Below are 15,487 nucleotides of genomic sequence, written 5' to 3'. Positions count from 1 at the left end.
ACCTGCAGTTCTCAACCAGGTACAGCACGACCCTGTCCAGCACCTTCTCCATGAGTGCTGTGCGCACCCATATGTGTTTCAAGGCCTGCGGGCTGAGGGCCAGGGCCTTCCCACTGACAGAGCATTGTCTCCGCAGTGCCTCCTGGCTGCCTGCTGAGGGTTTCCTGCAGAAACAGGGACTGCTTCAAGGGGAGGCCTGGCCTGAGGTTTCTGGACTGGTGGCACTGTGAGTGGGGCTAGGCACTACTAAGTGGCAACCCAGAGGACCAAGAAACTGGGCTCTTGGAGACAGGAGAGAGCATCTTCACTCAAGAGACTATTTGAGAAACCAGCTAGAAGTTAACCTTTAGGTAGGTGTTCCCAGGAATGAGCAAATAACAGATGGGAAAAGCAGAAGGGATGGGTGGGAGGGGCCAGGCCAGATTCACCTGCTCTCCACCTGCTGCTGTAGCTCCTGCACCTTGTGGCAAATCTCCCCCGTCACTGGGCATGTCTTGCCCACCTTGGTGAACAAGGCTGCCATCTTGTCCCTGCGCAGGAAGCCCGCAGCACGGCGCCTGAGCTGATGCAAGAGGCAAGCCTCCACTGCACCTGGACGGCAGAGGAAAGCACACCTGAGTCTGGGTAGGAGGACAAAACACCTCCTCTCTCCTCCACACCTGAGGAGAGGAAGAGGGACAGGGCAGGCCCCCTGTGCTAGAACTAGGGAGAGGGCTTCACAGACTCAGGCAGGTGCAGCATGTATGTACCGGGACAGCCTGGGATCTTTCCAAAGTTACCCTCATCATGCCTCTGTTCCTGCCCAGGGTGACCCTGCATGGAGCTCTGCCATGCCTCACTCTCCGTCTCCCACACCCAAAGTAGCACCAGCCCTGAGGCTGTGGGGCTCAAAGTTGCCCACTCCAGGTGGCAAGGGTGGCTCCATCTTAACCCGAGGGCAGGTGTAGACAGTACAGGCCGAGGGCAGGAGGAGAGCGTGGTCCAGCAGCCCTCTTGGAGAGCAGGGATGATGCGGTTGCTAAGGAACAGGCTCTGGAGAAGGAGCTGAAATATTGATGAAGCCACTGCAGAGATCAGCCCTGATGGCAGCCCCTGAATTATGGATGAGCCCAGCAGCTGAGAGGGAGAGGAGATTTCCATGCTGCGAGGGCTTCCCTTCATTCATTCATATTCTTAGGGTCCAGGGTTAAGCTCTCCCTCTGGATCCTGCTTACCGCAGTCAGACCCAGGAAGGAGCGCAAGAGCTGGGTGTGGAAGGTCGAGGGGTTGCCCTTGACACATACCATCTCTAGCATTATGAGTGTGTATTTATGGGGGGGGGGAGGAGAGGCTTGCCCACAACTGTGTTACAAGGGAAGCAGGAACGATCTTAAAAGGGGAGGGGGGAATTGTTCACAGTCACACAGTGACAGAGTAAGGACTAGGAGTCAGGACCCCAAACCTTGACCAGAGCCCCATTTGCCACCACACATAGCCACAGTGTATTTGGAGGGCAGAAATGGGAAAGGGCTCGCCCCTCACATTGTGGATACTCTGTTCACATAAAAGGGAAACAGTATTGAGCTGGAGAGAGCCAGGCTCTGAAGTCATACAGAAAAGGCTCTGAATCCTGAACCTTGTGGAAAACTTAGGGAATGACTTTATGCTCTGAGCCTTGGTTTATTCTATGTGAAACAGGGATAATGCTCCTTGGAATGGATATGATAAATGGAGTGAGATGAAGATGGGTGAGCCTAGCACCAGGTCAGGCTTCACACTGGTTGCTGACTCCTTCCGTGTTGTGCTTGGGTTTGATTCCACAGCTGACCTGTGAGAGGTGGGTTTCCACATGGCCTCTCCCTGGCAGGGAACAGAAGATGAGGCGTCACATTGAAGGTGGCTGGAGATGCAGCTTTCTTAAGAACAGAGAAGATGAAGTCACACCAAGTTTCTTTCCACTAGGGTTGTTAGAATATGTGACTTGGACTTAGAAGACAATTTTTGAAAGTAAACTTTCTCATCTGTTTTTACCTTTGTGTGCTGTCGAATCGGATCCGACTGGCACAAGAGGAGATTGCCTTTCCTTCTCCAGCAGAGCATCTAGTGAATTCGAACTGTACATCTTGAGGATTGCAGCGCGTCTTACCCACTAGGCCTCTCACTTGATTTTTGTCTTCATTTTAATAAGTGACAAAAAGCCATGGCCAGACTCTAAAGAAGTTTTATTTGGCCTCCCTTGGACTGGGGCCAGGATGTTGGAGAGTCCTTTGGCCCCTTGTGGAGGATGCCGGCTCAGTGAGCACACCCCAGGGGAGGGGACCCAGGAGGACCTTCTCTGAACAGGCTCCCATTGGAAGGTCCCAGTGAGTCTTAGAGGATTTGACTTTACAGAGCATGGCCTGCCATCTGAGTGTGCACATCTCTCTTTGCACACGTGTGTGCAGACATGTGCTTCCATACATGTATCATGCATGCCCAGGGCACCAGGGAATCTTTGGTTTAAGCATCATATGACCCTCACATGATCAGTCCCCTTGCCCCCTGGAGGGTCTATGTGATCCTGGGATGCATAAGACAGTGATTTTTGTTCCAATCCTTTCCTCTTGGTCTTGGGGCTGCTGCAACTCCAAGTCTGCATCTGTGGGGATGGGGGTGCCTATTTTCTGGGGTCCCATTATCCATCTAACGAAGAAGGAGAAGCAGCACAGCACAGGCCTAGAGTGGCAGCAGGTGGCACCAGTTCTGCAGGGAATCATGTGCCTCGGTGATGTGACTAATTGCCGGGATAATGAGTCATTAGCCTTCCCACCTTCCCCAGGCGACTGCAGGCACAGCCAGGCTGGAGGCAGGGACAGCAGGTGCAGGCACACCCATTCTGATGGCCTTGCCCACCTCCCCACTGGCCTGAGTACAGGCACTGAGGCTCTCTGGCGTGAGAGGAGGCATTCGTCGGTAATTAGTGCAGGCAGGGAGTACAAAGAGAGTCCTAAATATCACGCCCAGTCCCTGGAAGCTCACCCCATGGCCCCTAAATTCCTTCTGTGAAAACTTTGGCAAAGTGCCAGGCAGTGTCTGTGGAAGGAGGGATCACACTCAGCCCTCTACTTTCCAAGCGAAGTAAATGCCCATTTATGCCAACTATTCTTAGCCCATGGGTTCCTGGGCCTGTGACTATTCAAATCATGCCTGGCTTCCGTATTCCAACCAGGGAGCCCTCCACTGAGAATCACAAATGTGCAGTGAAACTGTTACTCTGCGCTGTGTGGGAACTCTGCGGAGGCAAAGAAAAGAAAAAAGGTAATAACTGCGAGTCACTCTTCTAAGGGGGTTTGTAGGTAGGCTGAAATTGCGTGCAAGCAAATTTGTTGCATTCTCCAGTATGCTTAGTGTTTTTCCCTAGATAGAGGATCCATAACTTTCAACTACCAGAAGGAGTCCCTGACCTCAAAAAGTGTAAGAACTCCTCTGCTCGAAGATTAGGTGGAAGAGAAATCCCACTGATTGAAATTTACAGAGACGCAAACACAAACAAGCAGACACACAGCCTTTCCCGTTCAGGCTTCGCCTCCTCTAGCTGCCCCACTTCAGGCAGTATTTCTAAGAACATTGTCTAGACAAGCTCACCTCACTTTATTGTGCTCTGCTTTTTTCTGATGCTTTACAGATCCTGAACTGGTGTGCTTGGTCTTTTACTCATGGAAGGATTATGGCTGCCCTTGCGGAGCAAGTCTCCAGATGCCATCTTTCTAACATCAAGTGCTCACTTCGTGTCTGCGTCATACACAACGTTACATTTTGGTTATTCACACAACATTTCAAATTTCCTCATAACACGATGCACTCATTCTAGACTGCATAACTTTCAAATGCACTGGGAAACAAAAGCATTCATGTGACTTGCTTTATGGGGGTGGTATAAAAACGAACCAGCTAATATCTCTCTGAGGTATGCCTGTCCCTACTATCATATCTCCTCATCTCCCGTTTTAAATGTCTTCATTATAGAGAACTAAAAACTGTACAAAAGGCATTCTAACAAACCCTCACATACCCCTCACTCAACTGAACGAATGATCAAATCATGACCAATCTTGTTCCAATCGTATCCCCTCCAGTCACTCTTTTGAAGCCAATGTTAGATCTGTATTTTTATCCATAAATATTTCTGCATGTATCTCTAAAAGATAAGGACTCTTAAAACCATCTATACAATTCCCTGTCATTCCTACAGAATAAGTAATAATTTCTTAACTGATTAAATAGTCAAACAGTCTTCAAGCTTCCCTTATTGTTTAGATGCTCCAAACTCCCAGAAATATTGATTCTCAGATGAGGTCCTGGAGTAGGGTCTAGGAAGCTAAAAGGGGATGGTTGTAAGGATACTTTTAAGAAGAAAGCAGAATGTCACTAGTGGTGATGCTGAAAGCAACCTTCATTGATGTGTCTTCTGTACACAAAGCTGCTGCTGTATGCTTTACCTGCCTGACTGTTTTAATTTCCTATCAGACAAATCTGGGGCCAAGGACCATTTAAAAAGTTGTAAAGAGCAAGGATATCGTTTTAAAGGTTAAAGCATGCCTGATTTATGCCATTTCAATGTGAAAGTTGAACAACGAATGAAGGAGGAAAAAAAAAAGAACTGATGTCTTTGAATTGTGTCGATGATAAAGAACACTGAATATACCACACACTGCCGGAAGAACAAACAAATCTCTCTTGGAAGAAGAGAAAGCAGAGCTTAGAAGCATGGATGGTGATACTTTGGGCATACTGTCAGGAGAGGTCTGTCCCTGGGGCAGGATAGCATGCTGAAAAAGTAGAGTGTCAGCAAAAGAAAGGAAGACCTTCAGAAAAATGGGTTGTTGCAGGGCCTAGAGCAGAGATGGTTGAGGATGGTGCAGGATTGGCCACGGTCGCAGTCTGCTGTATGAGTCAGAACGGACTGGATGGCACCTAACAACAACAGTTGTCTGGGGTTGGGCTTTGAGATGTTGAGATGGTCACATACTAGTGACATGCCTGGGTGTGAACCTGTGCCTTGTGACTCCAGGATCTGAGATATGAACCACTACCATCTACAGGTAAGGAACTGTGCTGTCAGTGCAAAGGTACATGGTTCAAATCACCAGCTGCTCTGAGGGAGAAAGATGGACAACACTCTCCTGTGCAGTGTACTGCCTCTGGAAACCCACTGGAGGATCAGCTGTAGGTCAGTTCTGACTTGACTGCCTGTGACAGCAAAGAACATAAACCCTTAGCCATGCCGCAAGACAGCCAAGGACACCAGTTCCCCAGACATCCCTCTTCCAAATGAATTACCTTTCCAATGAAAGGTGGTAGTCAGATATCCTTTATTCTGAAAAGAGCTAGGTTAAAAACCTCCCAGAGTCTGAATTTCAGAACGTGCTATAATAACTGACTGCAGTATCACAGGCCTTCACTAGCACCTGCTATGGTTCCAGCTCATTAGCATCTCCTTGCCATTCCCCGGAAGGCCTCACTGCAGGGCAGACCTTCCTGGCTAATGAAAGCTGCTTAGCAACAGGGAACTGGTTAATAAAGCCCTGATGTTACTCTGAGTCCACAGACCCCGCCCACATCTCCCATTCTGGGTCATCCAGGGCCTCAAACAACCTCAGGTTGACCTATCACGCAGGGGAAGAGGCAGGACTCACCCAGACAAGTCTGGGCCCTGCCTCCAATGTTCCTGGGGGACAGGAGCTCTTTATGAGTTTGGGATTTGGCTCTCTTTTCTGCATGCCTTCTAAACCCCTTCTACTTGGTTAAAATCTGAATAGAGCAAATAGACTTGAAGTGGATGCTCCCAGGCCCTGAGCAGAGTGGATCACAGAAACTGGTTTCTCCGATCCCTTGAAGGGGACTAGAGCAACTATGCCCTCCTTAAATTGGTCCATTACTATTAGGAATGCAGACTTCAAAGAACTCAGAACAATTGGGTGTTTAATTCTGCCCAAACCACAGTTAAAAGCACCGTGGGGAATGGCAGAAACGATTAGCCTACACCTAAGGGCCCATGGAGTCACAGAGAAGACAACAGGATGAATGTGATCCAACAAGTCTTTACATTAAAACAGAAACATCAAATTTGACGGTATACACATACAAAATAATAAAATTTAAAGAAGAAAACAACACAGAAACATTAAAGACCTATTATGGAGGAAAAGGTAAACTTTATATGACTTAAGACAAAAAGAACTATGTCCGAGAACCTTCTCCTGTAGTTTTGGGCCTATTCTCCAAGCTCCACTCTTGCCATGGGATGGAGTAGCCACACAGATCCTGGTTCTTCATCCTGGGGGTTCAGAGGTACCTTCACTGTAGGGGTACAGTGTGCAGAGACACCTCTTCCCTGCTTAGTCTGGTTTATCAGCAAAGCTTCCTCACAAGGTTTCTGCTTACAGGAGCCCAAATAGCAAACATACAGAAAGTACATATTTCTCACCATCCTGTGGAGCCTCGACCCTCCCTGTAGGTAAAAAGAACCAGGGCCAGCTACTACTTCCCTGGGATTGCTCAGATCTGGTCTTGACCCAAAGGTTCTTGCATTCCATCCCTAATGCTTAGATATGCTCATCTTGCCCAGACCCCATGCTCCTCTACCAAGAGCAAAGAAGTGTTTCCTAAAGCTCTAGGGAGTGTGGGCACCCCATGGTTAATCCACTCTCCACAGTCCCCTACTCTGTTCCCTGTCCCTGAGCACATTCTCTGTACTGCCATTTCATCCAGAACAAAGCTGAATTCGGCACATGGGTTGGACAAAAATGAAACCCAGCATAAAACCAAAATCCCATTTCAGGGTATTTTTCAAAGGGGTGAATTTGGCCTAGCAGAACTTCCAAACAGCCAAGGCATTGGCCTTTTCAATCAGTTTATATCTACTATCTCCCACTGTGCAAGAATATTGATTCCAACAGTCCACCGTATGACGTACTATGAACGGCTTTAAGGCAGGAGGAAAGGGTCTTAACAATCACTGCTTTTAACTAGCCATATTTTAAGCCCAAACTGGAGTCTAGTTAACTGCTGAACACTGATTTTGACAAAACTGGAGGATTCCTTTCTTATGGGTCTCAGATGCTGCAGCTTGACTGAGTTTTTAAATATTGACAGCCCCTCCTGCTAACAAATTCAGGAATTGAGCTCAGCTCCCAAGACAGCAGACTGGCAGTGGTTTGCAGACGCCTTTTGTTGGGTCCACACAATTTAAAAAAAATGGGAATTAGTTGTCATCATCATTTGAAAACTGGGAATTTCATATAACAACTCGGACTTCTGGCTTCTCTTAAAATTAAAATGTAGGCCACAGCAAGCCCAAGCCGGAATTCCTGTAGGGGCTGATGGGGCAGACAGGGTGAGCACTATTTGCTCATTCCAGACCCACCACTCCCTGCTGCTTACACCACCCAAGCCAGTTTCTCTTGTGGCTGACCCTGTAGGCATTTAAGTTTACACTGAGACCTAAAGCATCTCCCAAGAAGCACCAGAAATAGAAGACACAGTTCCCTGATACCCAGGGTTCCTTTCTGTTTCTGGGCTAGGTTTAGAACCTGCAGACTTTAGGGTCTTTGTTCTGTTTCAGCAGCTGAGACAGGCTAAAAGAAGAAAAACTCAAGTACCCTGCACATGTTAGCAGCAGTTATTAAGTAAAAAATCGTGTTATATGGGAAAATCCGCTGTCGAGGATCTCTTTAAAGTGCTAAAGAGCAAGGATATCTGTTTAAAGAGTAAGGTGTGTCTGATCCAAGCCAGATAGTATTTTCAGTTGCTTCCTATGAATCTAAAAGTAGGACAATGATAAGGAAGAAATATTTGAATTGTGGTGTTAGTGAAGAGTATTGACTATATAATGGATTTCCAAAAGAATAAACAAATCTGTCTTGGAGGAAATACAACCAGGGCCTTTCAAAGGCAAGGACGGTGAGACTTCGTCTCACATAGTCAAGTCTCACATAGTTTGGGCATGTTGTAAGGAGGGGCCAGTCCTTGGAAAAAGACAGCTTGCTTGGAAAGGTAGAAAGTCAGTGAAAAAGAAGACACCCCTCAATAGAGGGATGAACACAGTGACTACCACAGTGGACTTGAACCTGACAGAGATCGGGAGGATGGTGCAGGACAGGGCGAGGTTCAGATGTTATTCAAAGGGGCCACAGTTTACTTGATGGCACCTAATGACAACAGCAGCCCCACCCACTAGAAGGAGTTCTGAGTAGGAGACAAAAGCATGAGCCTCACTGCTTCCTGGGGGCTCCCTGACAGCTCAGAGGAGAGCTGACAGCTTTTTCTCACCCAACTGGTCTGAATATGGGACACCCACAGCTTTTCTACCTGCTTCTCTTCTTCCAGCCCCCTTTCCTCACTCCCCCAGAGCCACCCACATGTTGCACCCATGCACAAGCTGTATGCACGGTTTTATTCCAGTTTCTGAGTTTGGTGCATGTGCTTCCAGGCCTGTGTGGCTGTCAGACAGGGGATGGTGCTCTGGATGAAGCCAAGCACCAAGCTGTGCACAATTAGGCTTCCAGCAGAGTCCTTCTGGTGACAATGGCAGACACTGGCCGAAGTCAGAGAAACACAGCACAGATGGAAATGGTAGAGTTCTAGCACTCTTCAAAGCCACTTCCTGTGAAAGTAACATACTTTGCCCCCCCAATACAGACTGTGTCCAAGAAAAAGTGTGGTCAAGCTATTTAATCTTTTAAACCTGGGAATCACTCCACAATTTCAAAGAACTAGGGGAACTCATCTAACAAGGAGATAATAACAACATCCTTCAAATCTAGCTTCAGCTTCAGCTTCAACAGAAAAAGGAGGAGAGTACAAGACATTTTCTGAGCTCTTACAATGCTAGGAATACTCAGACACATTGTCTGAATCCCCACACAAGTTCTCTGAGGTGGGAATCATCGTCTTGTTTTTCCACAGAAGCAAACAGAGGAGTTAAAACCTTGTTCATGATGAATTGAGACAGGAGCAGGGACATCAGGATTCAAACCTGAGCTGGGCACGCAGGTTCTGCTCACACACCACTCCCTCCCCTAGACACCCTCCCACCACTGTTCCCCTTTCTGACTAGAATCAGACGGTCCAGGGTGGGTAACAGGTTGGAATGCACCAGGATCACCATAAGGCTGTTTTAACAAGCCTTTATTGTAATTCTTATGCATCTGTCACCAAATTATGCATTTGTTTGTACTTTTGGATTCTACCTGTCCCCCTAAAAGGATGGAAGCAAGGATTTTTGTCAGTCTTATCACTTCTGTGTCCCTAGAATAGCATTTGGCACATATTGGGCTTTCAAGGGGTAACTGATGACCCACAGATGGGAAGGGCAGCTAGCTGCCTCACCACATTAATTTGCTTTCCCCCAGAAATGCAGTCTCCCTTTCCCTGAACCCTAAACACTAGAAGACACAGAAAACAACATACAAATGCTCTGAGGCTCTTCGTCCCCACAGGAGTGTTGAAAGGAATGCTAAATACTTGAAAGTCCAGGAAGAGTCTGTGAGGGGTAGAGATAGACTTGCTCTTGCAAAAGCTGAGAAGGAAGTGGTGGTTTATCATGGATATTCTCTCCCTGGGACCAGAAGGCTTTGTCTATTGCTCTTATCCCACACTCCTGTTTATCTGCATCCAAGCAAGTGCTTGGTGAGTTGGGATGTGGAGAAAATACAAGCAGGATTAATCAGAAAGGAGTAAAAAGCATCTAAAAGGCACAAACCCTTCCTCAAAGTTCTGTTATGTCTAGCCCTAGCCTTCAGTGGGTTTTGAGAGGCATAAGTTCACAGGATGAAATTGCCAGAGCAGGCGAGCTCTGGTGGCCTAGTGGCAGGAAACTGCACTGCAATCCCAGAGGTGCACGGTTCAAATCCACCAGATGCTCTGCTGAAGAAGGAGGAACAATCGCCTCCTGTACCAGTCAGATCCGATTTGACGGTACACACACACACACACACACACACACACACACAAAATAAATAAATAAAAAAAAAAAAAAAAAAAAAAAAAAAAAAAAAAAAAAAAAAAAAAAGAAATTGCCAGAGCAGCTGGTGGATTCAAACCTTGTGCCTTTGGGTTGGTGATATAACTCCTTACCACAAAGCCACCAGAGCTCCCCAAAGTTAAAGTGAGAAGAAATCAAAGCAGTGGCTCTCAAATTCAAATCACCCAGGGTAGACATTCTCAAGCTGAGCTCTGGTAACCTAATCTGCAGGGTGTTCAGGCTGCTAACCAAAAGGCAATTCAAATCCACCAGCTGCTCCATGGAAGAGAGATGGGCAAACTGGCTCCCATTACAAGGACTCGATGGCAGTGAGATTGAGTTTGGAGTGGTTCTCATAGTGTGGTCCCCAGGAGAGCAGCATCAGAATCACCTGTGAACCCAATAAAAATCCAGATTCTCAGGCCTGACTGTAGACCAGCTGGAACCAGAAAGCCCATGTCGGGGGCAGGGAGGGGAGCTGAGGGAAGGGAGCTATGTTAACAAGGTGATTTTCATGCATGCTAAAATTTGAGAATTGCTGTCCTGAAAGCTGAAGACAGATTTAATACGGGTGATAGTAGCACAACAGGATTGCTGATACTTAATTGTACACCTATAATTAGTGTTATATTACAAAACATGGATGAATGATTGAGAAACTTACATAATTTGTAAACTTTAACTCAAATCCCAACAAAAGAAAAATAAAATAAGTGTCCACCTAAGGATGTTAGGGAGTTCTGTTGGCGTCGTGGTAAGAGGTTGCTCTGTCAACACAAAGGCATGCAATCGGAATCCCTCAGCTGCTCTGTGAAAGATGAGCGGTCTCCTCCTGGGTGATTTATTGCCTCTGAAAACCCACTGGAGGGCAGCCATGAGTCAATTCTGACTTGACAGTACAAAACAAAAAGGATTTTGAATTGGCTACTAAGTTACATGTATTTTTACTATCATTAAAAGGATATTATATATTTAAATATACATATCCCTGGGCCTGGAGATCCCAGTTTAGTAGCTGTTGGAGTGGGCCCAAGGAGATTCCAAAAGCTCCCCAGAGTTGATTCTGCCTTGCAGTCAGTTTTGAGAACTACTAAGCCTGAGTGCGCCATCAACTATCAAAAGAAAATGCAAGTCTGTGAAGGGCAGCCAGAGTGCTACTGAGAATCAAGGATGGCAAAATGTTCTCTCTGATACTTTGGGCATGTTATCAGGAGAGGCCGATTCCTGGAGAAAGACATCCCGTTTAGTTAAATGGTCGGTGAAAAGGGGAAAGACCCTCAACCAGACTGACCAGTGGCTGCAACAATGGACTAAAGCATATCAGCAATTACGAGAGCAGAACAGGACCTGGGAGTGTTTCGTTCTGTTACACACAAGGTCGCCATAAGTGGGAACCAACTCAGTGGCATTTAACAGCAGTAAACCTGAGGGTGCTTGCTCCAGGGAAGTGTTTTCAGTTGCAAACCCAGTGCCATCTCCCACTATCCTAAGTCACCGTGTCCCTCACTCACCACACAGAGCAAAGATGTGGCTACTATCTTCATGTACAAACTTCCTGGTGACGGCTTCCTCCATGATTTGCTTTATCTGTAGACAAATGGACAACGTTGTTATTATATACTTTTTTCCCCCCTTCTTGTTCAAGAGTTTTGTGTTGGCTCAGTCCTCCTGGTCTGGGTTCAAACATGTTCAGAATAAAATATAGAGATGGGAAGTAGGGCAGCAAAGTTACTTTAGCACAGATTGCTCCAGGCCTTTTGAAGAAGCATCCAGAAAAGATGTCATTAACCTGCCCACCATTTGTTACAAGTGTTCCAGCTCAGGAGGAAGGGCCACACTGAGGAGAACGAGGATGGGATGCTGTTTGCTCATGTGGACTCAGCTGGAGAAGGGCTTCTGGGTAGACATACTGTTCTTTACGGACAAATTGTCACAGTACATACTTCTGATAAACAACCTGCCCCTCCCCTTCTCTCCCTCCTGTGAGGTTAGGGGCTAGATTTGCTCAAGCTTTTGGGACACCTTCCATATGCTCCCAGCCTTGACTTTTTACCTAGGCTTTTAAAACCTGATGCTTGGAGCTCCTATCTTGGCATAAAATCTTCTAAATAATTTGTAAACAGTCATCGTTTTCTTCCTTCAAGTAATTAAAAAAAAAACAACCCACACACAAACAACAAACAACCGAAAATCAACACCCCAAACCAAGAAAAGCCTCCTGATGCAAAGTAAACATTTAGAATGGCCATCAAAGTGCCCTGCTGAAATCCTATGGACAGGGGAGAGCTGTCCTAAAAGAGAATCATTCACAATTGTACAGATCGTAATTTCCACAGACTGATCACGCTTTTGAAACCAGGATCCAGACCATGCAAAGCACCACCTGCTTCCCTCACACATTGTCACTCCCCCTCCTCCAGGGTACCCACTCTCCTGACTGCTCACACAAATCAGTCTCACTAGTTTTTGTACTTTTTATAAATGGACTTATGCAGCATGTAGGGTTTATGACTGGGTTCTGTTGGTTACCTGTGTGGCTGAGATGTGCTTATTTTGTCATCGATAACAATAGACTGTTGCCTCTCCTTGTATTCTATTAGGACTGCAACTGATGGGCCCTTAAGTGGTTTCCAGTTTGGGGCTGAGGAAATGGTATGTATGGTGATAGCTACAAGCGGACATGTTTTTGGTGTACACTATCATGCATTTCTTGTGATTATACTTGAAAGCATGAGGTTTCTGGCTCATGGTGCATTACATATTCAGCTCACTAGATAGTGCCAAATTGCCATCCAATGAGGCTGCACCAATTTATACTCCCATCAGCAGTGCATGAGGTTCTAGTTGCTACCAACATGTAAGCTGAGCACTTGTAAGATCCTGAGGGATCTGGGACAGAGATGCCAGGAGACAGATACTGATACTGGAGATTAGGAAGGTGACTACCTCAAGTCCAGCATAAAATATTACGGATAAAGTAAGCTCTAAGTAAAATTCATCTTTGCCATCATTCTGTTAAGACATCCTGTTCCCTGATACTGCCACAGCCCCCAAAGTCCTCGGCCAGAACCTTACAATTTGGACAGGTGGAAAAGCCCCTGATGCCTAGAGAGGAGAGAGGAAGAACCTAGAATCTCCTTTCTGCTGAACATGGCCCCTATTTGAGAATCAAATAGACTCATGTACTCCAAACTATTTCTTGTAGAGTCTGTGTTATTGTTGTGTGCCATTGAGTAAAAATCGACTAATAGCTCACCCTTCAGTGGATTTTCAGAGGCAGTAAATTACATGGGAAGAGAATGCCCATCTTTCTCCCAAGGAGCAACTGGTGGATTCAGACCATTTACCTTTGGGCTGGCGGTGCAATTCCTTACCACTAAGACACCAGAGCTCTATGAACTGTTAATAGCTTCCTAGACGGGCATCTGAAGCTGTCTGAAGGGTACATTTTTAGTTTAGGAAGACCTGCCAAGGTCCATCAAATTATACTAAGATCCTCTGAAAGAGGTCAGCTTTATTTTACTTATAGGAAAGGATGCTTCTCTTGAAGTCAGTTCTCCTAGGTGCTGAAGGGAAATACACTGAGTTCAGATCAGGTCAACCTTTGCCAGTTACATCTCAAAGGTAACTCATTGGTGTTGAATGGATTCGAAGTTTTAGTGACCCTATGGGTCAGAGTAGAACTGATGCGATAGCATTTCCAAGGCTGTCAATCTTTATATGGCTCATCTTTCAGTTAGAAGTCTAGCACTTAATTCATTATACCACCAGTCCCCTGGAAAGATGCATAGTTGATGCATATTCCTTACGGTTAAAATAACTTTTGAAGCAGTGTAGGCAATTTTTCACGCCAACAATCCTAGCATCTGTCCTATAAACAGGTACAGCGACAGCTCCTTTATTGTTCTTACTTGTATAAGTCTCTGACACTAGACTGTTTGCTTCCTGAGGACTAACACCAACATTTCTCTTTTCCTTAGAGAGGGCAAAGTTGAGGCTTAAAAGTTGGGGTTTACATCCCTGGGCTAAGAAACTTTTCTTGGCCACTCCACATCAAAGACACAAGTTGGAGGAACAACACATTCAGGGAGAGGGAAGGGAACAAGTGAAGGGGTTCTTAGACCATGGCTGAAAATGAACCATCTGAAGTCCACAGGATTTTATTAAAACCCAGAGTTTTCCCACAACACTGAGACTCTAGGAAGGAATAAAATAAACAACATGGTAAACTTTCCTACATGAAGTAGATAATATTTTCCTATTTTAGAGATGAAGTACTTGACCCTCAAAAAGGTTAAGTAATTTACTCAAGTGCTGGGTCCAGCCTTTTTAAGAAGTTTACGTTTTTCTCATCAGAGTTTAGGGAGCTCTGGTGACCTAAGGGTAAGGAGTTGCGCTCATGGTTCGAATCTATCAGACACTCCACAGGAGAAAGAGGGGCAATCTCCCCCCCTGCGATTCATAGTCTCTAAAAACCTGCTAGAGAGTTGGCTATGAGTTAGTTCTTCTCCACAGCACATGACATCATGGTTTAGAGCCTCTGAAAACCCTATGAAGGCACTATGAATTGGAACCAACTTGATGACAGTGGGTTTATCATGTTTTGCAGTAGCCAAGATTAGCATACTGTGTGCCAGACACTGTATGCACGTGGAAAAAGCATTTCGTTTACACAACTGGCCAAAGAAGCCAGTGGTGGAAAACGCTCATGGCTCCAGAGGCCTAATCCATTCTAATGAACTCCGCTGGTTTGAGCTCCCGAGCTCTCATATGGGGGTGAGTCATTCATGGGCAACTTCCTCTCCTCTGAAATGAGGTTTTGGGCTGGGTCGAGGTAAAAAGGGTTAGGAGGAAGAATTCTGTATGACCTGGGAGCCTCCTTCCACAGGGGTGGGGGAATCGAATCCTGAAAACCGTTCTTTGAAAGAACTGGTCCCTGGATAAGGAGGTGGGCGTGGAAGGAGAAGCTGCGAGGTGTGCCGCAAATCCTTCGGCAGCCACGACTCAGTTCCCAGAAGGATACTGGAGAGGGTGGTATAAGGAAATGGGGCTCCGAGACTCCAAACCTCTCGCGGGTCTCCGCAGGAGCAAGCGAGGGACCCCGCCCCTTGGCCCCCTGACCGGGTAGATGGAGTAATGAATGGGCAGTTCTCCAGAAATCACCGCCACCCCTCCCCCGACCTCGGTCTTTCAGCATTGCTGCCGTCACAGGGTGGGGAGCTGCGGGATCGCAGAGCAAACAAATCCCCGAGCTCCAGCCTGGCCCCTGGGACCGGAGGGCGCTGGCTCCAATTCTGAAAAAGGGGCATGAGGCGCACTGGTCTCGAACCCCGCCCCCGCCCGGCTCACGCCAAGCCCACGGGTGTCAGCCGCCCGGGTGGGTGCGGACCTTCCTGCCCCCTGGGCCCTGGGGGCGCGAGCCCCCTGGGGCCCGTGTCCCGACTTTACCTCCTTTTTCACGTTCCACAGCAGTTTCTCTTTGACTGCGTCCTCCGCGCTGCCCAT

The 15,487-nt window shown here is 46.8% G+C and overlaps 1 protein-coding gene across 2 annotated transcripts in view; it reads right to left on the bottom strand.

Moving 5' to 3' along the window:
* Nucleotides 1-15,487, bottom strand: part of SGSM2 (small G protein signaling modulator 2) — a 31,678-nt gene extending 16,191 nt beyond the window's left edge. For both annotated transcript variants that reach the window (XM_006891033.1, XM_006891034.1), the window contains exons 1-4: nucleotides 15,431-15,487; nucleotides 11,494-11,569; nucleotides 429-591; nucleotides 3-164 (exon numbers count right to left, since the gene is read on the bottom strand). In XM_006891033.1, the coding sequence (XP_006891095.1) occupies nucleotides 3-164; nucleotides 429-591; nucleotides 11,494-11,569; nucleotides 15,431-15,487 (458 nt within the window). The remainder of the gene's footprint in view (nucleotides 1-2; nucleotides 165-428; nucleotides 592-11,493; nucleotides 11,570-15,430) is intronic.

Source organism: Elephantulus edwardii, unplaced genomic scaffold, assembly GCF_000299155.1.
Source record: "Elephantulus edwardii isolate Elephantulus edwardi_28Jun2011 unplaced genomic scaffold, EleEdw1.0 scaffold00094, whole genome shotgun sequence".
NCBI classification, from domain to species: Eukaryota; Metazoa; Chordata; class Mammalia; order Macroscelidea; family Macroscelididae; genus Elephantulus; species Elephantulus edwardii.
This window is presented reverse-complemented; position numbering and strand designations above follow the sequence as displayed.